At 39.4% G+C, this 25,050-nt stretch overlaps 1 protein-coding gene across 1 annotated transcript in view; it reads right to left on the bottom strand.

Moving 5' to 3' along the window:
- Nucleotides 1-22,155, bottom strand: part of LOC122797019 (dynein axonemal heavy chain 5-like) — a 68,643-nt gene extending 46,488 nt beyond the window's left edge. The window contains exons 1-3 of the mRNA XM_044065788.1: nt 22,096-22,155; nt 20,421-20,528; nt 10,745-10,830 (exon numbers count right to left, since the gene is read on the bottom strand). Of these exons, the coding sequence (XP_043921723.1) occupies nt 10,745-10,830; nt 20,421-20,528; nt 22,096-22,155 (254 nt within the window). The remainder of the gene's footprint in view (nt 1-10,744; nt 10,831-20,420; nt 20,529-22,095) is intronic.
- Between the last annotated feature and the right edge of the window lie 2,895 nt (nt 22,156-25,050).

Below are 25,050 nucleotides of genomic sequence, written 5' to 3'. Positions count from 1 at the left end.
TCCGCAGGTCCCATAGTTGAAGAAGCATCTCGCGGCATACCAGACACCGAATGGGTCTCAGTAGAGGCCTGCGAATCAGTAGTAGTGGGTATCAGGGGCTGCGAAAGCGCCTCACTGAGTACCGGCAGACTGGCGAGTAGCTTAACGGTAGCATCATCGACAGTATTGGACCTAAGCGGTCTGTCTCTGTCTTTATCCTTGTGTTTTTTTCGGAAGATTGGTAGTCAATGGCTTAAGGAAGCCATTTCAGAATACGGAGATTGAGAATGAAAGTATTTAGATACAAAAATAGCCCAACAACGAATAGTTTGGGCATTGAACAAGGCACAAAACCGACAGCGAGGGACGTCGTGGTCTGGGCCTAAACAGGTGATGCAGCAAGAATGAAAATCTCTATGAGGTATTTGCTTTCCACAGGCAAGACGATTGTTAACTTTTTCTGACATCGGTTAGAGCAAGAAAAAAGGATCCCCAATGGGGTACTTATCTTTTTTGAAGACTTCAGGTCTGAAACTTGAAAATGAAAATTTCAGGAGTCGGCCAACCAGCACTTGTGAACTGCTTCTGCTTCGGGCACCGCACAGCAAGAAAGACTTATGCAATGGTGTTGGCTGCATGTTTTATACCCATGACGACCTGACGTCATGGAAGAAGCGACAGTATCCGATGCATAAATCCGAAGACTCTGGTATTCAGGCTGGCTGAGGGCTACCTGCAGGCAGATAACCCAAATGTGATGACTGCAACAGTGAAACACGAACAACATCACTCTGGTCTTAATCAGAGGAGGAGTGATTACACTTTGAACTGGGAATGAATAGGTCTGGTCTTCACCCTGTAGGGACAATCAATACACCAAATGGGTGCAGGAAGGGAAGCCAATGGACTGAAGAGGAGGGTAGGAACAAAGAAAGTTGGATTACCACAAGCACCTAACTCAGATAAAACTACTCTGGCACTAATAAGTGAGCTATATTATTGACGAGATGAAATGAAATAAAAAAGGCACATGACAACACTGGATATACCACAGTGTGCTTTGTACATCTACTGCAACTTCCAATGTAGGCATGAGACCAGAGCTGCTGATGGAAATGTGACCAGACAAAAGGTGGATAAATCCATAAGTTTTGATTTGCAGTTATTAGTCCTTCACAAAGAAGATTAAATGTTGTTACTATCGTCTCTACTTTTTTAAGTCTCAAAACTGTATGACACAAGTAGAAAGGGTTTTTAATAGTAGTGCTATCCAATAACTAATATGCGGAAAAAATGTCTTTCATTAAGCGAAAGACAAAATGACAATGCACACTTTTAAGAAAATTATACATAATGAGTCAGCTTTTCAAAGTTCAGTGAAATGATGCCAGATATTGTAGACAGTGGCTATGCTACATGTTCTACAGCAGAGAGAAGCCACAATATCAGTGGATTGTCAAATGGTGCACTAAAAATGCAATTCAAGGTACTAACTGCTCTGCCCATGCATTAAACATGAAATATGGGATACATGCTAGAACATAGTCAAAGGGGTATATAAATGGTGAGAGAAGATAAAAGCAGACCGATTTGCTATAGAATATTGCATGTCAGTGAGACACACAAATACTCAGTGATTTGCAATAATGTCGAAATATGTTCACTAGGGTCAGAATTTTTGTAAGCATCAACCTTCTTTTTCATGTTTAAAACATGGCAATAGTCACTACAATGAGACAAGTTAACACAGAATTGACATAAAAGAATTCAAGTTCTCTCATAAGGAGAAAGACATCTTTTAACACTGTCTTGGTATTTTATTTTTAGCATGCTATGTATAATGTTGTTCTTCTTTCAGCTTTTCCCAGTTAGGGGTCGCCACAGCGAAACTCTGGTCCACTAATGATTGGCAGTAGATTTTTAGGGTGCTGAGGTGCCAGCGCAAAGCCCAACCTTCAATGAAGGCACGCCCATTTACGCATGTCTTTCGAAGGCCACTCGATCGCGGGGAGGACATGCAGACAATGACTGCACCAAGACCAAATTTTGAAGCATTACATGAAAGAGTAACTGACTTGTGAACATCATAGTATCAGAGAGTTGGTGGACTGGCAATTCTCTGTTTCAGGACATCAAATACTCTTTGGTGCAGCTCTAACCAAGACCAGCACACATCTTTAGGTGTCAGCTCTCTAAGCGGTGCTGAAAGTTGGTTCAAGTCTTGAATGAACTTGCCTAGATAGTTAACCATGCCAAGAAAACGTTGCAGGGCTTGAACATTGTTTGGAGCTGGCATCTCAAGGATGGCTATTTGCTTTGAAATGTCTGGTCATAAACCTGAACTGGTAAATAAATGATCAACATAAGCAACCTCTTGTAGCCTGAATTTGCATTTCTGTGGATTGAACTTAAGATTCACTTGACGTGCTCTTTCTACAACTTTTCTGAAGTTTCTGTCATGCTCAGCTTCACCATTACCTCCTACTAGTATCTACTACAATAGCACAAGGATACCAAGAAAAAAGTTGCTCCATTGCACGTTGAAAGACGTCACTTGCAGAATTTACCCCAAATGACATTTTCAAAAACCTATACCTTCCAAACAGAGTACTGAAAGTAGTTAGAAATGATGATTTCTTGTCAAGCTGAATTTGCCAAAATAAACTTTTTGCATCTAAGACAGAAAAAAACAGTGGCATTTGGCATCAGAGCTGTGAATTCTTCGACTGTGCACATTGGATGATGAGGTCTTTTTAGTGCCTTGCTCAAATCTTGTGGATCAATACATATTGTGATATCACCTGAGCTTTTCTTATGAGCTACCACCATGGAAGATACCCACTAAGTTGGTTTTAAAACTGGACAAATCACACCTTGTTGCACCATTTTGACTTGCTCGGCTTTGACTCTGTCCTATATGGCTATTAGAACTTTTCATGCTGGCCTGATAACTGGACTGACATCTGGGTCTAACTTCATGGAGTACACAACTGGAAGCTTCCCTAGTTTGTCTTCTAAAAGATCAGCATAGGTAGAAAAAATGTACTGGGCGAAATTAGAGTAGTGGTCTTTGAAGCTAACTTTGTGGACTCCCTTATTAAATGAAAACTGTCCCATTTTCATACTGCTTATGAGCCCTAATGACTGGACGTGCCTCTTGACCACATAGAATAACAAGTCGTAACTTCTCCTAGCAGAGTAACATGAAAGCACTACTAAGCCTTCAGTCTGAATTTCTTCACCACCATAATCAACAAGCTTCACACACCTTGCAAAATCAAGCCTTTCACCATGACACACTCTAGCAAATCTTTCTGCTGACATAACATTGCATTTGGAACCTGTGTCAGTTTTGAGCTTTCTGGATTTTCCATTTATCCGAACAGTACAAAATACTTCATTCTTTGCCCTTAAATCTACTGCACTGACTGTTTCAAAAAGCACTGACACACCATTAACATAAAGAGTAGGGACCTGATCAACTTGTTTCTTAAAATGTTCCCTTTTAATAAAAGAATTTGGGCCTTTTGAAATTATTCCATTTATTGCATTTGTGACATTGCTGACCAAAAGCTAAACATTTCTCCCTTTTAGATTCATGATTTCCACCACAATTACGACAGTTGGCAATGAAACTAGGTTGGGGCCCATACTTGAGTTTGCTGACTCACTCCTGTGCTTCACTGAGACGGTGTGAACCCTGGCATTTGCTGGAAAGCTCTGGGGTTTACAAGTGGGTGTGGCAGGGGCTACAGCTGCTGCCATGTGCTTGGGCCTGTTTCTTTTAACCACATGCTGCATACCATCAACATGAGCTTTACCACTGTGCCTTCTAGAGCTATTCTCATTTGTAAGCATATGTGCTCTTTTCTATGAGCTCATATATCCGACAAATCTCAATGGCCTTATTCAAAGTTAGATCACTGTCACAAAGCAAAATATGTCTCACAGCATCATCTTTAATACCACACACAAGTCTGTCTTTTATCAACTCATCCCTTAAATCACCAAATCTGCACATTTTAGTCTTGTTTCTCAAGCCAGTTATATATGCTGCAAAGTTTCACCAAGCTTTTGATCCCTTGTATAAAATAAGTGCCTTTCCATTGTAACATTCATCTGGGGGTTGCACATTTTTCTAAATCTACATTTCAAGCACTCAGGGTTCTCCCTTGACTTGGCCAGTACAACAATATGACGGTCCCCCCTCTCCTGTATAGATAGCAGGTGCATAAATAAATTAATGCTCCCTTTCAGTGACTTCTGACCCAGATAAATTAAGTAGAATGAATGCCTTTGTATGGTCATCTTTATCTGAAAATGCAGCCTGTATGAAAATGTTGTACTCTTGCTCAAACACTCTCCAGTTCTCTGCAATATTACTGTCAAACACAAGTGCACTGGGTTTTCGAAATCCATCTGCCATGCTCACAAATTATGCACAAACACACTTAAAATATGACCCCTGTAATTATATATGAGCAAACTGTTCTGTGAGCTTGTAATAACATTCAAATGCACAATACACTCTTCAAAATACTGTACTTTGCGAAATATGCTCTGTAATGGCTGCATTTTATGAAATAACTTTACTGTAACACTGCACACAAATGCAAACACGTTATACACTTCTGATAACTCTGATATCTTTGATTAATATGAAAAATATGTGCTTAGCAAAACTGCTGTTGTTTCCACTTATTTTATTCGTTTATACAATTCGGACTTTATTTCAAACATTTTCTGTACTAATTTGAATTTTATTTTTATCAATATCGTACATATCAATTTATCTGAACATCTTTTAGAGCGTTCTGTATGCCTCGATTCATATGTTGCAAATAAGAAATAGTTCTGAACAAGTCTTAATATCTAAAATTCATTTCTGACTTGTTTTGCAAATTATATGTGCAGTAGGGATGGTTCACTGCTGTATATTCATCCAATGCCAACTGGGTGCCTCTCAGACTCAAATGAAAGAAACTGGAACTATTTCTGTTAACAAGTCATTTTGGCCATGCTTCTTCTAACATCATGTTCCTTTAGACATGCCGCCTCTGACACCATGTTGCTCATCCCTGTCTAACATAGATGACAAGCAAGTGGGGTATTTAATTTAGATACTTTAATACATAAAAACACATCAGGATGCACAGTAGCATCATAAAATATAAACAAACTGGTTAATAGACAGGCCTTACATACGTACATGCTTACATATCAACAGCTTACTACAAAATGGCAGTCAGGCTCGCACATGCTCAGTATTTATGCACTTGTGCAAGCTCCTGGATAGCTACTTAAAGATATATACCACACATTGATCACAGGTGTATGCAAACAATAACTTTATGTAAAGCTGCATTTTGGGACATGCAGATGTCTATATCTTTGAATTAAATGTTAAACAAACACAGCTCTATCAAATAATCCTAAAAAATCTGCTGTCAGGAGAATGATTAACTGACGTTTTTGGCATCATATACACATATTACCAATATCATGTTTCAATACATACCATGTCACTGTAAGCATACTATTACAAGAAAATGTTTAACTGCTGTCTTGCTACATGTCATTCATGTGTAAAGATGCCAACACTACAACTGCCAGTAAAGCTGCACACACAACACAGACACAGTATGACTAACCACTCCCTTCTAACTGGTATGGACAATTATGATGAAGCATAACTTCCTCTAACATTTAAGTCTAAAACTTTGGTTGTATTAGTTAGATAACAATACTGTTTGGCAGAAATCATAAGCAATACAGATTATGAATAATGGATCTGAGTTTAGAACACTAATAATAGTAAGCATATAGCTTAGACTTTACAGTGCCTCTACCATGGTATGACCAACCATTTACTCATCACAAAAAAAAAGAAGTTATGTACTTACCATAACATTCTATTTGTGTTGTCCATTTTTCATTCTTAATCAACTGTTGTTGGGTTCGGAGCCAATCCTCAGATCTGACTCAGCTGTTACTTTAGCTTGTGGCCACCAAAAAGCTCTCAAGCACCTCCCTTACCCATAATGCATCAACCCCCAACATACCTCAGATCTTGTTTGCTGTCTGACAAAGTAGGAGGAACCACTATAAAATTCCTAACAGAATAAGCCAAATCTGGAGCTCAACATGAAGTATTGTCGTGTCCTTATAATCTGTTGTTCTTCCAGAAATCAATTGTAAAGCGGTTGGGGGTTGGTGGGTGAGGAATTGAGGAAGACTGAAAATGGCCAACACAGATGTAACGTTATGGTAAGTACATACGTTCATTATCTGATGTTGTCAATTTTCATTCTATCCTCAACTACTGGGACACAGTCCCCAGCTACCTAAATTCCCAGGTGGAGTCTAAGGAAGGATATTCCTGAGCACAGTTAAGCCAAAGGCTGTGCTTCCCCTCAAAACCAGATCTAGTTTATAATGAGAGATAACGTTACGAGGACTGGCCCAAGTTGCAGCTGCACATATGTTGCCCATGAAAGTCCTAGACAGGAGCATTGAAGAATATGCCATAGATCTAGTTGAATGGGCTCTTAGAAGTTTTGGTAAGGATAGACCCAATCTGTTGTAGGCAAATGATATACAATCTGTCAGCCATTTGGCTAAAGTTACCTGTGCAACTGATTTTCCCAATTTAGAATCTGCAAAGGACACAAATAATTGATCTGTCTTTTCTAATATCTTTCTTTCTATGTAGATAAAAATGTAATTGTCTGTGGACATCCAATAAATGTAACATATATTCACCCTTGTTTGCAAATTTAGGAAGGAAGAGTGGCAGATTAATGGACTGGTTAATACAGGATTCTGACATCACCTTAGGAAGGAAAGAAGCATTGGTACATAATGCTACTTGATCCTTTTGAAAAATCAAGTAGTGATGTTTAAAGGACAATGCTTGAAGTTCTGAAATTATTCTAGCAGAGGTAATGGACACTAGAAAGATAGTTTTCCAGGTCAGGAATTTAAGATTACATTTAGCTGCTGGTTCAAAGTGGGGATGAATTTAGACCTGCAGTACCAAATTTAAATGCTATGGTGGAGTAGGATCTTTATATGGAGGTCTCAGCAGTAGGATGCCTCTCAAAAAGGCTTTACAAAGCTTAGCTGAGGCCAAAGAAGAATTTTCAAATCCAATATGAAAATTAAAGATTGCTGCTAACTGAACTCTAATTATTGAGGAGCTTGCTCCAGTGAAATATCAGAAGAGAGTGTAAAACTCTAATGAGTAGCCTGCAGAGTTTGAGCTGGCTGTCCCTGTGGCATAGAATAATGTGGCTCGAGGCACAGATACATCTCGGATCCAGAGGGAAGATCCCAAGGAGTAGGATCTGTCCATCGTGCCGGAGCAGAGAACACTCTCTTCATTACCTCAAAGGCAGAATGTTCCAGGGAGAAGAAATACATGCAGCCAAGAAGCCAGGCTTCTGGCCCATTGGTTCCCTCTGCTCCAAAGGCAATCTATGATTCTGTAAACTTCTGAGTCAACTACAATGCCTCGGACCCAAAAGGGGCACTTCGCCTCCAAAAGTCATCCAGTTCTGAAGACACTGAAGTCAGTGCACTCAGAGACAGTTTCAGATCCGAAGATAAAAATGTCTTCAGATCCAAACAAGACAGATCTGGAAGGCTCAGATCTAGGGGCTCTGAAATGATTGATCGGATGAGAAAAGGAGCTGTAATCGGAGTAGTGGTATAAGAATAGACTTCCTGACCTGAAGAGACAGGATCCGGAAGAACTTCCATCTAAATCTGTGCCAAGAGAAAGCTCCTCATCATCCTGCACACATCTGTTTCAATTAGATTTCTGGAAGATCGAGAAGAAGCCAAGGATAGGGACTTAGAATCTTGGTGCTCCAAAAAGGGAGCAGGAACGCTGGAAGGTACTGGATCAACAGAGAGTGGGTATCTAGTCCTAGGGCTGTCAAGTCTGAAGTGCTCAGATCTGAAGAGAAAGTTGTTGGATCCAATGCTGACACTGTAGAAGTCATTTTTGGATCCAATTTGTGTTTCTTCTTAGGCAGCTTCAAAGATAAAGGAGTCGACGATCCTGATAGTTTAGGAGGTTTGGTAGAAGTAGCCTTAGTTTTAGTCCTGGAGAGTTGAGCTCCAGCAATAGCTTCAGAGAAACATGAAGGGATTAACCCTTTTAATGTAAGTTTATTCTTTCAGTCAGCAATGGCCCATGGATTAAAGTTTTGATATATTTGGCATTCAACTTTAAGGTGGTCTGGCCCAGACAATAAATGCATAGTGAATGCACATCTGATAAAGGCAACTTGTGCCTGCACTTTTGGCATTTGTTAAACCCCAAAGGGCCTTTTTCTGACATCCTGAACTATATACAATTATGACGAAAGAGAAGAAAATCACTTTTTTTACATTTAAGAAAAGAAATGAAAAAAGAAAGAAATACCAACAATGGTACTAAGAATACAGTGAATTGTGTAAAAGTAGGAAAAATAAGAATAATTACCAACAATGGTAAAAGGAGATTACACCTAGTGTAAGAAAAAGGGAGGATATATATATATATATATATATATATATACACACACACACACACACACACACACACACACACAAATAAATGCATATATAGTATTTAGTAGTTAAAATAGTTCACTCGAGAGCTGAAGGTGACCATGTCTTATTCGTGAAAGTGGCAAATAACATCTGGGGTATGTTATCGGTTGGTGGATTATGGGCAAAGGAGGAGCTCAGGCACTTTTTGGTGGCCACAAGATAAAGTAGGGGCTGAGTCAGATTTGGGGATCAGATCTGAACCCAACAACAGTTGAGGATAGAATGAAAATTGACAGCATCAGATCATGCCCTTATTGTTAGACTTTCCTTGAAATGATACTTCACTGCATACAATATCAAATTGTCACTGTCACTGTAGTGAGATGTTTAGCAATTTAAAAACAATCCCAGCTGCCAGGCTGAAATCTATTTTCTACAATGGCGAGTTTGCAAACTTTTGGAGTTTGCCTGTTATTTGCATGTACAACAATGACCAAACACTGCAGACTGGGCCTTTTCAAACTGCCACAAAGTGGACAGCTGAACTGGGCAATTTTATACCCACTAGGGTAGGTGGGGTACAAGTAAGAAGCAGTTCATGACACTGATGATTCTCTCTCTGAAGCTCATTCAATCAAGGCAGGTACATCTATTTTGACAAAAAAAATCTTAACTGGAAGGCAAAGACATATAAACCTTAATGTAGATGGCTGTTTCTCTTGTACTCCACTTACATACCACTAATAAGTTATAAATAAAATATTAAATGAAGCACTATTAAGTGTCTGAATAGGGTGGCAAGAATATTTAAGTGTGCCTGTTGTGTGTCTATTTAAGGGTGCATATAGCTACGCCTCTTATGGTTCTGTCATCACTTGTCTAGTATTCATACCCCTCAACTTCTTAGAGCAAGAAATCTGGACAAAGGCCCACAAATGAGGAGACTTTTTAAATATTGCTCTTAAAATCTTAGAAAGTCTTGCATTATAATTTTCTGAAGGATATGAGGTCTAAAAATTAAATGTCCACTATTTTCTGACTTCAGTCCTCAATGATTTGTCAGTGATTTGTCAGAAAACTACAATTTTATGAGAAAAGAACTAAAAATATGAGTCAAAACTTGGGACATTCTGCAAAAATCTGGACAGTTGAGAGCTATGTACATTGTTTCTCTGTTTGTATGAAGGCCATTTAAAGCACAGGCCTTGATTCAATCTGCTTTGATGAGTTAATGATTGACGTACTGAATGAATACATTACAACAGCGAAAGGAGTGTGGAAGAAGTTACAGCCTGGCCCTTTTGGTCACTTGGTAGGAGATATTTTTACAGTAGGAAAAATACAAAATGATTGGCAATAAAATGATTTTATATAGAGCAAGAGCACTAGGAAAATCAAACATTGTATTATGTTGTGGTTGAAGGAATATTTTTCAAATATACAATTTTGTGTTTGTCTATGTATGCAGTGAACAGCTCACCAAAATATGACTGTACAGCTGTTTCATTCACAGTGCTACTGAGATATGACTCTGGATTGCACCATAAACCAATATGTTCTGACTGGGACAAACTTGGGTGAAATTTAAAGAATTTACTCTTGCTCTCATGGCCTAGGTTATGGCTAAAAATGGTTTGAGAAAAACAAAACTCACTTGCTTACTTTAACTAACTAACTAACTAAAGAAACGTTGAAATAACCATGTGAAACATTATCAGGCTTAAGCCTTAACAGGTTACTATAGCCCTATTTTTCATTAGTCTGATAAGCTTTAGGAAATTTCACATGTTCAAGAAAAGGAACCTATTATGCAGAAAACACAAGGTGACACATCACAAGATTTAAGTGCCACTATTCACAGATTTTTTTCTTAGTTTTATTAGAGTAATAAACATAGTCACATAAAGGTGGGAATATATACATTTTGTTTTGTCTGTTACAGGAGAATGATACCTGAATTAGATCATCCTACCTAGCCAAAATGTCATAACTGGCGATTCCACTGACTGAAGACTGAACAACTGTATTATTAAATATTGAAAAAATCAACTAAATATCTGCAAGAACAAGGTCTTATAAAAGAGTAACACTGTATTCAGTCCCAAAGAAAAGCCTGTGCCTCAGAAAACCAGGGCTTTTCCGTCTACAAATTTATCCTTCTTAATACAGATTCTAATTCGATTTCACTAAGCATTTAAAAACTGTCGCTTAAGAAACAAAATACCTTTCAAACTTCTTCAGCATATTCAGTGCTCTCTCTGTGTTTTGGATTTTCTCAAAGGTTGTGTCCATGAATGTCTTTATCTGATTCTAAATATGGAAAATAGGTGTGGTTATGTTAAGAAAGGCACAGTTTTTTCTCATTTTCAAATAGTTTCAATCACTTTCATTTTTAAATTTCAAAGAATCATTTCTCACATACTATTAATTTTGTTTTATACTTTTTATATGCATGTGTGTTTGAATGTATGTATTTGGGGGGTATTAGACTTTTATCAACTATGCTTCTTACAAATTAAAAGCAAAATAACTATCTATAATATTAGGTTAAAGCAACATAAATGGCAAAATTAGTTAAATAATTAAATGATAAAATGTGAAATGAGAAAACCTGGTGGACTTACATTTGGAAAACATTACAAAGTGTATCCTGCAATATAATCCAGCTAACACTGCAAAGTTATACAATTATAATCATCAAAAAACTAACAAGACTGCATCCAGTGAAGACCCTCCACTACAATATGTGTAAGTATTTTAACTTCACTACTGGGAGCCAGAAGAAAGATAAAAACAAAAAGACACTGAAGAAAGAGTTAACTAGAACATATGCTTTGGGGATGTAATTTGTTGGCAGATTTTAACAATTCCCTACAGAGTACTATGTTAGACATATTGGGTAAGCAAAGGGCTGTAACTAAGGATATGATCTTTTTGAGCTAGGACACAGGATCTGAATTGCCTAGACATATTAAGACCTTATTAAGTTTAATTCTGTTGGTTGCCAAAAAACAATTACTAGAAAATGGAAATCAAAGTCTAAACTGGCAGTATGTATGAAGTGCTAAATAATATAAGACAGATAAAAAAAAAAACTTTAAGAGGGATCTTCAGAAAATGGAAGGAGCAAATTACATAGAAAAAAAACAGAAATTGTGGGAATACATGCATAATAATATTCAGGAGGACAAAGGCAAAAATTCTGCAATTTATGTAAAGTTGAACTGATGATAGTTACAAAGTAAGAAAAGATATGTGATGTATAATGTACATAAAAGGGAAAAAGGTGTTAATATGGTTTATATTCATTACTGTTAAAAAGAAGTTATGTCTTGCCATAATATTCCATCTGTGTTGTAGATCTTTATTCATTCATTCCTGTTAGGACTTTGGTTCCGTCCTCAAAACCGACACAGCTGGTACCAAGCTCGTGCCAGCCAAAAACTCTCAGCTAAGACCTACCCACAATGCCCCTCTCATAGTCTCTCCAGATCGAGTTTGCCCGCCATTACAGTATAGAAGTGATAATAGTGATAGTAGGAGGCTCTATCTGAGCAGATACCTTAACTAATAAGGAAATCCTAAAGTCCACCAGGACTCCAGGCAGAGGGAAGGAGGTTGGGAAGTAATGAATGAATAAAGATCTACAACACAGATGGAATGTTATAGTAACACATAACTTCTTTATCTGATGTTGTAAATCTTTATTCATTCCTTACTGCTAGGACCGAGTCCTGGGTGGTCCTAAGGAAGGACATTCCTGAGCATCATAGAACCAAAAGATGCTCGTCCCCTGGAGGCCAAATCCAATTTGTAATGAGTGATAAAGGTATGAAGTCTTGCCCAAGTGGCTGCTGCACAGATATCATCCATAGAGGCTCTGGAATGAAAAGCCACTGAGGAAGCCATCGATCTAGTAGAGTGAGCCTGTATTTTGGAAGGTAAGGACACTTTGTTTTGATGGTAAATGAAAATAATGGCGTTTCTGAGCCAAGAAGATAAAGTCATTTTGGCAACAGGTTTACCCATTCTGGGTCCTCCAAAGGCCACAAACAATTGATCCATTTTTCTGAAAGATTTAGTTCTGTCCAAGTAGAAAGGAAGTTGCCTATGAACATTGGGGTCTATATTAGAACACTGAACTTTCAAAATTTCAAGTGTTCTAATATCGACCCGCTGAAAATATCGAAAAAACAGAAAACTGAATTTTTTCCTAGGGAAAGAATTTGGTTGTCCGTTTCTCTTGCTTCAGTATTTTCAGCGCTGTGGTGGAAAGTTACGGGTCGGGTTCAGGTAAGTGTGCGATTGTGTAGACGTGAGGGTTAGGGTGGGGTAGGTGAGTTAGGGTTAGGGCACGAGTGAGGTGACTGTGCGATAGTGACGGACCTTAGGGTTAGAGTTTGGGTTAAGGTAAGTGGATAGTTAGTGGTGTATGTATAGTTTAGTGGAGGGTTAGGTGTAAGAGTTTAGGTGTATGTGTGTGGATTACTGTTTGTTTGGTGTGCTTGCGTTCTGTGTATGTGTTTTGGAACAGCGTTCACTGTTCTGTATGTTCGATGCTTTAAATTTTTGATTAATAGGGTTCGATATTAGAAAACTCGAAATTTTGAAAGTTCGGTGTTCTAATATAGACCCAAACATCGAGGGTATGCAGAAGGTATTCCCCTCTATTTGAATGGTGAGAAAAGAAAACCAGTAGGTCAATAGATTGATTAATGGAAAAAAACAGAAATGACCTTGCGCAAAAAGGAGGGGTCGATACATAGAGACACTCTTTCCCTATGAAAAATCAAGTAAGGTCTCTTGACACTGACGGCCTGCAACTCAGATGCTCTTCTCGCTGAGGTAAGGGCTACTAGAAGTAGAGTTTTCCAAGACAAAAATCTGATATCATGGGAATTAGAAGGCTCGAATGGAGGACTCGTTAACAACTGAAGCACCAACGTCAAGTCTCATGGTTCTATAGGAGGCTTGACAGGAGGTTTAATACATAATACTCCTTTCATGAAGTTTTTGCACAGTCGGTGTGACATAACAGATGAATTGTCAATTCCATTGTGAAAGTTTGCAATAGCTGCTAAATGCACTGTAATTGTCAATGCTGAAGCTCCTGTTTGCAACAGGGTAGTGAGGTATTGAAGGATCTTCTGAATAGGCATGGAAAAGGGGACTATGTTATGTTCTTTGGCCCATACAGAGAACCTAGTCCACTTACTGGAATAAATTTTTCTGGTGGACTGTTTGTGTGAAGCAAGAAGGATCTTCCGAACAGGGGATGAAATATCAGGTAGCTTGGCAATCATCAGAAGTGGAGAAACCAAGCTGTGAACTTGAGGCTCTGGAGAGTGTGGTGAATCAGTCCCTGAGGATGAGACAGCAGACCCTGGGATTGATCCAGGATTCACGGGCTGTGAATCAGGTGAGGCCATAGGAATAGGAACTGGACTTGATGGGGCCAATAAGGGGCCATGAGGATCACTTTGATTTTCAACCTTTGCGCTTTCTGTAGAAATTTTTGGATGAGGGTAAATGCATACAGTAGACCCAGGGGCCAACTGTGTGTCAGGGCATCCCTCAGTGACTTCCCCTGAGGGGGGATCAGGGCAAAATAGCTTCTGCATTTGCTGTTTAGGTGTGAAGCAAACAGGTCACAGCAAGGCCTGCTCCAATGGCAGAAGATCTGATCCACTATTATTGGACTGAGGGACCACTCATGAGGCACCAAAATGTTCCTGCTCAGACTGTCTTGCAATAAGACTGGAACTCCTGGGAATATGTGTTGCTATGAAAAAGTGGTTGGAATCCATCACCCAATGCCAAATTCTCATGGCTTCCCAACACAGGGGGTAAGACCTGGTTCCGCCTTGTTTGTTAATGTACTAAATGACTGAAATGTTGTCCAACTGAATTGCAATGGTCCTGGAAGGAAGGGATGTGTGGAACGCTTGGAATGCTAAGAAACCTGCCCTCAATTCCCGGATATTTATGTGCAAATTGGCCTCCATAGGGGACCAGGTGCCTTGGACTGTATTTCCCTGGAAATGCCCCCCCCCACCCTAACAGGGAAGCGTCCATGGTCACCGTGGCCCTGGGCTGGGGAAGACAGAACGGTAGACACCAAAGATTTGTTTCTGGCTTCATCCGCCATATTTCTTGCAAAGATTTGTAAGGCGTATCATGTTGAAGTGGGTGGGTTAAGATCGACCATTTTGATGAAAAGAGCCACTATAATAGTCTCATGTGCAACCTCGCCAGTGGTACTAAGGTAATGGTTGCTGCCATAGAGCCCAATAGTTGTAGTACAAGGCGTGCTGGTATAAATGTCTGTGAGAGGTGGACTTGAATCTGGTTTCTTATTTTTGAAAGCCTGTGAGGAGGAAGGGAAGCTTGACAGGACGTTGTGTCGAAGATTGCTACAATGAATTCCAGTGCTCTTGTTGGAGACGTGTGATTTGTCCATGTTGATCGTGAAACCTAGGTGAAGAGCAAGGCCTCGAGTGCAAGAGAGACTGAGAATGAGAAGATTCCTGGTCATAGTGGTAAGCAGCCAATCATCTAGCTATGGAAACACCTGGAATCCTTGTAGTCAGAGATGAGCTACTACAACTGCCATGCATTAAGTAATAACTCTAGGGGCTGTCCATGACCATCCGGAATTTTTGAGGTTTGATGCATTTGTTTAGCAAGCTAAGATCCAGGATTGGTCTCCAGTCCCCTGTCTTTTTTGGCACTAAAAAGAACCTCGAGTAAAAGCCTAAGTCCCAACCAGTCTTTGGTCTGGTGGGACTGGTTGGATGACTCTTTTTCTTAGTAGCTTTTCGATTTCTAAGGCTACAGCCTCCCTCTGACTGGGTGGGACATCAGGGATTTGTTTTATGGGTCTGGGAGTGAGGTTGAAAGGGATATGATAGCCTCTGGATGTTATTCTCTGCACCCACACATCCATTATGAGTTGCCAGGCCTGTAGATGCAGAAAAAATCAACCCCCGATTGCTTCCAGAGGAAAGCAATCGGGCCAATGTTTAGGAGTTCTGGAAGGGTCTGCAAGAGAAGGAATCTCTAGCGCCCTGGTTGCACAGACCCCCTCTGCCCCGAAAGGGCAATCTTCCAGATGAGTTGCCCCCTCTGCTCCAGGGGGATTGCTCATCACGAGTGCCACGAAAAATCCTTGGGACGTTTTGAACCCAATTTTCCTCCCCTCTGATTCCTGGAGTAGGACCTCTGGGGGTGGAAAAATGTATGCCCACAGCAAAAATGGTCTTTCCATCCTTCTCACTATGTGAAAGTGTGTCTCTTACTTTGGGACCAAAAAGGGAAGATTCATCAACAGGCGCATTGACAAAGGAAGATTTAAAAGGGTCCATGAAGTCACACAAACACATCTAAGCATGCCATCTCATAACTATGCCCAATGCAGCTGCTCTAGCTGCCCCCTCAGTAGTGTGAGAAATCAAGTGCATTGAGGAGTTCAATATTGATTCCAAGGTATCACGCACCTCCTCAGGCAGTACCTCCGCCAAAGAGGCAGACATTTCTGAGATTAGGTCTCTTTGGAGGCGAGTAAAGTGTGCCAGGTAATTCAGTGACCGAATGGCAAAGGTCACTGAAGTGTAGGTCCACTTCCCCAGTCTGTCCATAGCCCGAGACTCCCTGTTAGGGGGATGAACAGTGGAACTATCTTCTGCCAATTCCCTCTTGGTGACCGCCGGCACGACCATGGAATCGACTACCAGCTGTTTGGACCAATTGGGTTGGTCTTCAGGAGTGGACAAAATTTTATCTGGCCTCCGGGGGATGGGTTCTATGTTGTCCGGGGCCTTCCAGGCACGCTGCACAATAAGTCGAATGAACTCATCTGCAGGTGGGGTCACCCAGGAAGTAGATGGTTGAGCACGGAAAGCCTGCAAGAACACTGATTCCTCCGAAGGGTTGGAGGGCTTCCAGTCTCCCCTCTGCTTGAGGATCTCAAGAATGTCTCCAAATGAGACGTCTTCCAGGGGAGACCATGGGGACCCTTCTCCCTCATCACAATCGGTGTCTTCAGTGATGGATTCCTCAGAGGAATCAAGATGCTTCCTCTTGCAAAGTTTCTAACAGGGTGGCTCCCCAGTGGGATCTTCTGAGGAGGACTCCGGAGGAAGGGTTCCTTTCAAGGGCAGGTCTTGCGGCTCCCATGTTCAAGGTTCCAAAGTAGGAAGGTGGGACAGCTGCATGCTAGAGTAGGGTTCTGGTTCCAATGCCAATCATGTCAACTGCAAGCTTATTGAAGCAAGGACCCGCTCCATCACCTGGAAAGCAGGCCTGCCCGAGGAGGGATGGGAGCCCGGAACCAAGAAGGATGACCACGGAACCGGGGTCACACCCTGCCCAGAGGAGCCCGCCTCCAGGTGAGGCTCTCCGAGAGAGGACCAGCAGCTGCCGAGAGAGCCGTGGCTGTAAACATCACCACAGAATCAAATTGGCGCTAAACTAGGTGCCATGGTGCCGACAACCCAATAACAGCTCTGAGAGTGCACCAGTTCCAAAGAAGCCATGGCACTAAGAGTAATTGGTGCTGACAGGGAAGCCTCTGCTATCAGAGCTGAGACACTATGCACCGGGATGGCCATCGGTACCGAAGTCTCCGAAACCTGGGTGGATGTTGGAGGAGGATAGACAGAAGAATACGCCGTGAGAGCTTCCATTCAAAGAGGGAGGGAAGACCTGGTCTGGGTGGTTAATCCTCTGGTCCACAACCCTCACTACATCCTGTTACGAAAGACTCCTGGTGGATCTGAAGGATGCTGCCAATGGAGAGTCTGATCTCTCAAGAAAAGGATTAAATTGTTGTCCCAAAAAGGGGTCATAAGATGGAGAACACCTAGTTCTGGGAAGGTGCTTGACATTCAGAACTGAAGGTGTCATTACCAGTGGAACCATGTTAAGACATCGGCACAGTGTCACAAACAAAGTCAGCACCGTGGGGGGATGGTGCCGAAGCCAGTACAGTGGAAGGAGTCTGAGTCAGAATCAAGGGCGGCACCGAGGGAGAAGACAGGGACCCTAGTGCCGAAGCTGTCTGTGCCGATGGTGCAGGAGAAACCCGGTGTCAACTCAGTTCCGAGGAGGACGGGGATGTTGGGACCAAAAGACATTAAGGTGGTCAACACCCAAACAGTAAACACACCAGGCGTGACCTTCAGAATTGGGCATCTTACGCCCACACTTGTCACCAAGCTTGGCCTTATCCGCCATTATAAAACACACTAGTACTACCACACAACAAATATATCTAGCAACAAGAGATAGGACAGTGAAAGAAAGCACTTTTATTTTTGTACAGATAGCAGGAAATGAATACCAACAATGGTACTAAAAACACCAAAAAGGTAAGAGGAGGGCCTATTAAGGTAGGGAGGGAGGGAGTAGTACTAATGATGGTATAAAAGAACTACCAAGGTAGTGGGTAGTGTTTAGTCAGGAGAAGGTAGAGATGAGAAATAACTTTAGACGATAAAAACTGTCTAAGACTAAAGACTCGTAATAACCAAAAAAGAAGCTACACTTAGCTGAGAGAAGGCTTGGCACATCTGACGAGGAACACGGCAAATGAGATCTGAAGAGACTATGAGAGGGGCATTGTGGGTAAGTCTTAGCTGAGAATTTTTGGCTGGCGCGAGCCTGGTACCGGCCATGTCAGTTCCGAGGATGGAACCGAAGTCCTAACAGTAAGGAATGAATAAAGATTTACAACATCAGATTGTATGTTTTCCTGTGTCTTAAGTGATAATTTAGGAAGGGTGCTTAAAAAAGATAACATTGAAGTTTTAAAAGCAAAAACAATAAAATTAAGTTTAAAAAACAAACAATAATAATGATAATACAAGTACCATATATTAAATTTACCAAGTGTATGAAAAAAAAATGCCTCACCTACTAACAGACTAGCTGCACATACTCTGCTCAATTAAGAGACACAACACTTTAACTCATTACTCATACCATTAGAGTGACTAAGGTAACATTAAACAGCAACTTGCACCCTAAACTAATAAAGCATGACTGCATTTTTTAATGCGCAAGCACAGCCAGTGTTTCTACTTTTCCTGCAGCTGAATACTAACTTTAAAATGATGGCGAAATTTTTTTTCTCAGTATTTTGTCAGATGACTCAACAGCTTACAGGAATTTTTTTCTGCAACTGCTTAATGATATTTTAACTACAAAAATGTACCAAACAGAGGTGCAAACACTTTGGCAGCACTCAAAGGGGTATTAATTATTTCACTGTTGTTGCCAAACAATAGAAACATCCAGTTCAGCAATATTTAGCTTTTCCATTTAAAGAGGCATTTCAAATTGTGACTAAAATGTGTTTTCACTCATTTGCATTTTACATTGATGTGATACTCTCCTAAATATGTGTAGCGGCTAATCTGACTATTTTAATGATAGTGGATTTAAACTATAATTTGAAGAAGATAAAAGGAAAAATAAGGCAACACACACAAGTCACGAAGGTGGTGATTAAGTATAGTAAGTTGTTAATGGGAAAACAACAGAAATAAATGTAAGAGGGAATTTGAGATGTGAGATTATGTTTTGTGTTCAGATGATATGAAGAAAGTAGAAGAAGTGAAAACTACTGCAATGTACTCCGATCATTAAGCTATATGGGCTTCATAAGGGGATAATGAAAAATATTTTGGAAGGTGAAGGGATTAAAACAACTGACTGAAGAAACATCCAAAAGAAAGGGGATGAGAATGATTAGACATTTGTGGTCAATAAGGCTTTTCTATAAGACATGGTCTTACTGATGGGTAACGCACAAGGAAAAGTACAGAAAAGTATATTTAGAGGTATAGAGACAAATATTAGGAAGAAAGCAATATAATGAGTTAAATGTAAATTTGGGACAAACACAGTGAGACTTGTGACAGGATAGAAAAAAAAGATGTATGAAAGAACAGAAGGTTAAAATAAGTTATATATACATTTGTCTTTGAAAGGGAAGGAGAAGGAAGCATAGGGTATGAAACCAGCATGTTACATAGCCTCCTCGAACAGATTAAATCCCTGAAGCTTTCCAAAAACGAAATCATTCTAGAACCACCCTACAGACTAGACCTTGATTTCAAAGTGCTATATACTGACCCAAACAAAGGAAACCACAAACAGTCTGGCTACCACATTTACCCACGAACAACTAGCCATCGGAAAAATCATGGAATCAAACTGAATCATTATTGAAAGCAATAAACAGATCAGTAAGATGGTGGAACCTGGCCCAACATTCATTTTCAAAAAAGGTAAGAGTCTTAAGCTTTTCTTGAGACAAATGTAGATAAAATGGATCTATTAGAGACTGGAATTTTTTTATGCGGACCCCAAATCTGCAGCTTTTGAAAATATTGAGTGAAACAGATCATATTACTTGCGCTTGCACAGGGAAGAAATTTCAAAGCAAAAAGAGACATGACTGCAGTTCAGAAATGGTTGTTTACTACATAAAATGTTTGAAATGCCCATCCTTCTACATGGGTAAAATGAATAATAAGCTTAAGATAAGAATTTCCCAGAACTTATCTGACATTAATCACATCACTAGGAGAGCTCTTGCAAAATACAGCCTATATAATCTAGGATACAACTTCATGATTTAACTACCACAGATAAAATTTAACTTGATGGCAATAAAGATGCATTGCTGGAAAAAAAAGATAGTTTGAATGGCAAATTCCCTTAAATGCCTACATGAAACTGGGGCTCAAAGCAGGCTGTTCAATTTGCGATTATGTTTTGATCCCCAACAAGTTCTTCAGACAAAAGACTGTCAGAGCTAAGATCATCATGATTTCAACCAACTAAAACTAAAACTAAAGCTCATAAAAGCAGTATTTTGCCAACAGAAGACTTACTTGAAGATCACTGATTTGTTTGCAGAATTCATCATAATCCTGGTCAAAATCTGTCTTTCGCTGGTCAAGAAAGTTGTATTGTTTCTTCTTTATAGTGGTGACAATAGCCTGAAAGGAAGAAAAAACAGCATCACTAATAAAATCAAAACTGAAGGTTCATGTTGTACAGTTAAAGCAATATAATGCCATGGAAAACTATTTTCCTCATGACACTGAAAATAAGCTGCATAACTTAAGCTATGTAATTTACATGCTTTGGGCAAGTCGTTTATATAACAAATGAGTAGTAATTATTCACACAATAACGAAAGAGCTCCAAAAGTATATTTTACCTTTTGCACAGAGTTGCTTGAAAGAACTTGTGCCCTTCACCTGACGAACACTGTACACAATTATTAAATGAGAACTACTATATTTTATACACTGCAAATGTTTTTCTCCCTACTGTAACAGCAACCCACATTGCTGACTTACTTCTCTAGGCATCGCCTTGGGCTGTACAAGGGGCTCTGAAAACTCTAGGGAAAAGGTTGTTCAAGCATTCCAAAGGCTTAGCAGTATTTGCATTGCTTTTCGCAGTCACTCCAATAAAAATGTGCGCGCTTCTTTTTTCCTCTTTCTGGCAGGTAGCTGTGGAGTGGAAAAAAATCACACGTCCCCTTCTACCAAACACCTAATTTTTGTTATCAACTAAATTGTGGCCACAAACTCCAAGGGCAGCAGTTACTGACTTAAATAAAAGAAAGAAAACTGTCTATTTGAAAGGGAAACAAAAAATGAATGCTGGGACTTCAACATGTAGCTAAACATCTCAGCCTTTTAAGTTTAATAACAAAGTACGCAGGACCACCACAATCTAAAATGTGCTGTTTTAGTGCCATCTTCCTACATGTAAAACAACTAGATCCAAAAAACCCACTATCTACACTCTGTTTTCCCCATCTCCTGTCATCGCTGTACTTTATACGCAACTCCCTCTAGTAAGTTTTCAACATACTGACTAGTTAATAAAGATATGATTTTTGACCACATTCCAAGCATTGTGTTATGTTATAGATTTTAACATCTACTTCTTTACCCCCCCTAGCCTATACCAATTCCCCACCTACCCCACATATATCTTCCTTCTTTATTCCCTTGACTCTGTCCTCCCGACTCCAGCATATAAAAACACTTTTACTGCCTAACAGACAAAGAAAATCTTCCTAACAGAGAAAGATTCATCTTTTAAACTAATGAAATAAAACTTCCCTGGTGCAGTACATTAACCTAAGCTACTCAGAATTAACACAACTTTTACTATGAAACCCCAAACATCTTCAAAAAGGAACTGTAACCCCTAATTTTTCCTTGGAAATTCTGTCACTCTTACATACAACCTTACTTTGTACTGTCCTCTGGTGTATTACATTCAGTATAATATTCCAATAACCGAAATTGCTAATTGTAAACCATTTGAGAAACACATTTAAAATAAGCCTGCTAATATACATACATATACCATCACTGAGTCTTCCTTAATCACATCCAATTATTGATCAGAATAAAGTCACATCCAAACTATTTCACATACCTCCTAAATGGATAAGGAAACATTCTATTCACTTTTATCTGTTCTGAAACCATGTACAGACCAGGATAGTAATCTAAATCCAGCACTTTTCCTCCCTTTTACCTTATCTCTTTCACCCTTATGCATTTCAGTGTACCCATTAATCTTATAACACCAAGCCATCCCTCAGTTCTTATCCCACTTACCAACCCCAAAACAGAAAATGCCTCAGAGTGGCCTATTTAAAAAAAGCATATGCAAAGAAATAAATTAATTCAAATCCTGGACCCTTGATGATAATCCAAACATACTAGCAATAAGACATGGCTTAACAACAATATCTGTCCCTCTGCTTTCTTATACAATAACTATCAGGCTCAAAACCAGATGGAGGTACCATACCACTATTAAAAAGACATAAAGTTTCAACCATATAAATCAATCAAAATTCTTCCAATGATAAACACACCCCCAACTAGATTTCTTCCTCTGACAATTAGTAACCAAGTTAAACTATGGCTGGATGAGACATATATTACTCCCATTTTAACCACAGCTATCTAGGAAAATACCTCCAATAATATACTACAATTACAATTACATCAGACTTATGTGTTGGCATAGGACATACACTTCAAATTCAAAACTGAAGTGCCCCAGGAGAAGTAGAGCTACCCTAGGAGAAAGGAGAACATGTACCTCCAAGGAAAAATGAAATGTCTAAGGAAAAGGGCAAAGACTCTTTAGGCCAGGCAGATGATCCTAAAAGAAAAAAGGGAGCAGGAGGGAGGAATGAATAATGCAACAATGAAGAGAAGGACATCTACTGTAATGGTAAGATTTTACACGACTGTACAGTGTCCTTCCATATGACTGCTGCAGTATTCATAACCTATGGGAGAGTACAAAACCTACTGTAAGGAAGGGGAGGAGGAAGGCAAAGAGGAACCCTCCACAGACCCATGAAGAATAGCCTTGGCAAAACCTGCCCTGGCTGTGGAAATGACATACAACTTGTAATGTTTGGTAAATGTGTGGACCAAATGGCAGCTTCAGGGAAGGAACCCGTGTCCAAACCCTTGAAGAAAACCCCACAGGAGGCCACTGCATTGGTAGAATGGGCTCAAACAGAGACAGAAAGGAATAACAAAAAGAAATGGCTTTCAAACTCCAAGAGGACATGGTTTGCTTAGAAACTGCAAAACCCAAAGTCTTGGTAAGAAAATAAATGAATAGTTACTCAGATTTTCATATTGCCTTTTTCTTGTTCAATACTGAAAAGAACAGGAACTTCCCAAAGAAACTCGTGCACGAAAGGATGTAAATTCTTTTCTTTTATTCCACAATCCTATAGCAGTTAAGCGCTTTCAACTGGAACCCAGTCTTCTTCAGAACAGTCAACAAGCACCATAACTTCCTTTTTATACATAAACCAATACAATCATTTTAAAAATTGCGCCAAAACATTTAAAGGTATAGTGCACATTCAGCAGCAATGACCATAAAAAATCAATATTTATAATCTTCCTAGATATTTGAATAAACCCATATCTAGTGTATACAATAATTATACTGTCAAACTATTAAACTATATAAAATATTTATAAAACATTTGTATATTTAAAATTATTTTTAAACATGTATGTAAACTATATATAGTATATAAAAACTAAAAACTCTATTTCATATTCATACTACTATCAATATTGGAAGACTTGAGACTTTTTAATAAATCAATAAGTATATTACCAATACTATAATAACTCAATGACTTATACTAAGAGAGGATCAAGAAAGGTTTAATACTGATGGACTCGTTTAGTCCTGGGGGTCTAGTAGCGTCTAATAAAATCTGCCATCTGCTTTCCAGGCAGCCAGTTTCATCTTCCAGTTTCCCCCAAATGTTGAATAACTAATGGTATCTATGATAGCAAACTGAAAAGTGTGCTCTTTACCATATTCATGGATATGTTTAGACAATGCATTCTTCATGTCCTTCCTCTGAATACGGTAAAGGTGTTCATATATACGCTTTTTGAAAACTCTTTCAGTCTTGCCTATGTAATACATAGGACAAGTACAACATGTAACAATATATATCACCCTACTTGTGTTACAATTTCCAGTTCTAGTTCTAATACATGTAGAGTTGAAGTTTTAAGTCTAATGTATCTGGATTCATTAATAAACTTACACTGTTTACATCTACGCATTTTGTTGTACCTTTGTACATATCCTTTGTGGCATTATCATAATTGGCTTTCTCTAATAATCTTTTAAATTAATGCCTGTCTTATATACAAATTCAGGAGAATTTCCCACATTACGTTCCAAATTCGAACTAACAAGTATATTCCAATGTTGTCGTAATATGTCCTTAATAAAACATGTATGTGGAGTGTAAGTCAAAATACATGCTCGACTAGAATAACTGGATGGCAGCCCTTCATGTTTTCATTAACTATATATTTACCTAATAAAGGGGGGTACTTCTTACCCCATTCATTACCCACATATTCAATTGTATCCAGGAGCATGTGGTCCGGATATCCACGATTACTAAATAATGTCCTAATGGTATCAAGTTCCGTTCTCATCACAGCTTCTGTCGAAGACATCCTCGCTGCACGGATACACTGCCCTTACGATGTTTTTAAAATGTGTGGAGGATGGTTACTTGTAAAATGTAGGTAATCATTGGAAAAAGTTGGTTTGCGGAAAATTCTAGAAGTGAATGTATGTTGGTCAAGACCAACCAAGGCCTCCAAATACGCAATGTCCACAGTACTAGTTTGATGAGTAAATTTTAAAATGTAGAGGATAGATTGATGAAAGCCATAAATTCTGGAAATCCCTCTATAGAGCCCTTCCACAAAATAAAATGTCATCCAAAAATCTGGCATAGAATGAGATGTGAGTATAAAATGACTCTTAAATAACACTTCCTCTTCCCATTCCAGCATCACCATGTTGGCAAAGATGGGGCACACGACTTGCCATAGCAACACCTTTTGTTTGCTTGAAATATTCCCCTTGAAACACAATATAATTGTGATCTAACACCAGTCCCATCATGTC

This window comes from Protopterus annectens, chromosome 3.part0, assembly GCF_019279795.1.
Source record: "Protopterus annectens isolate FY-2018-M chromosome 3.part0, PAN1.0, whole genome shotgun sequence".
NCBI classification, from domain to species: Eukaryota; Metazoa; Chordata; order Ceratodontiformes; family Protopteridae; genus Protopterus; species Protopterus annectens.
Note: the sequence above shows the minus strand (reverse complement) of the source record. Positions and strands in the feature narration are given on the sequence as shown.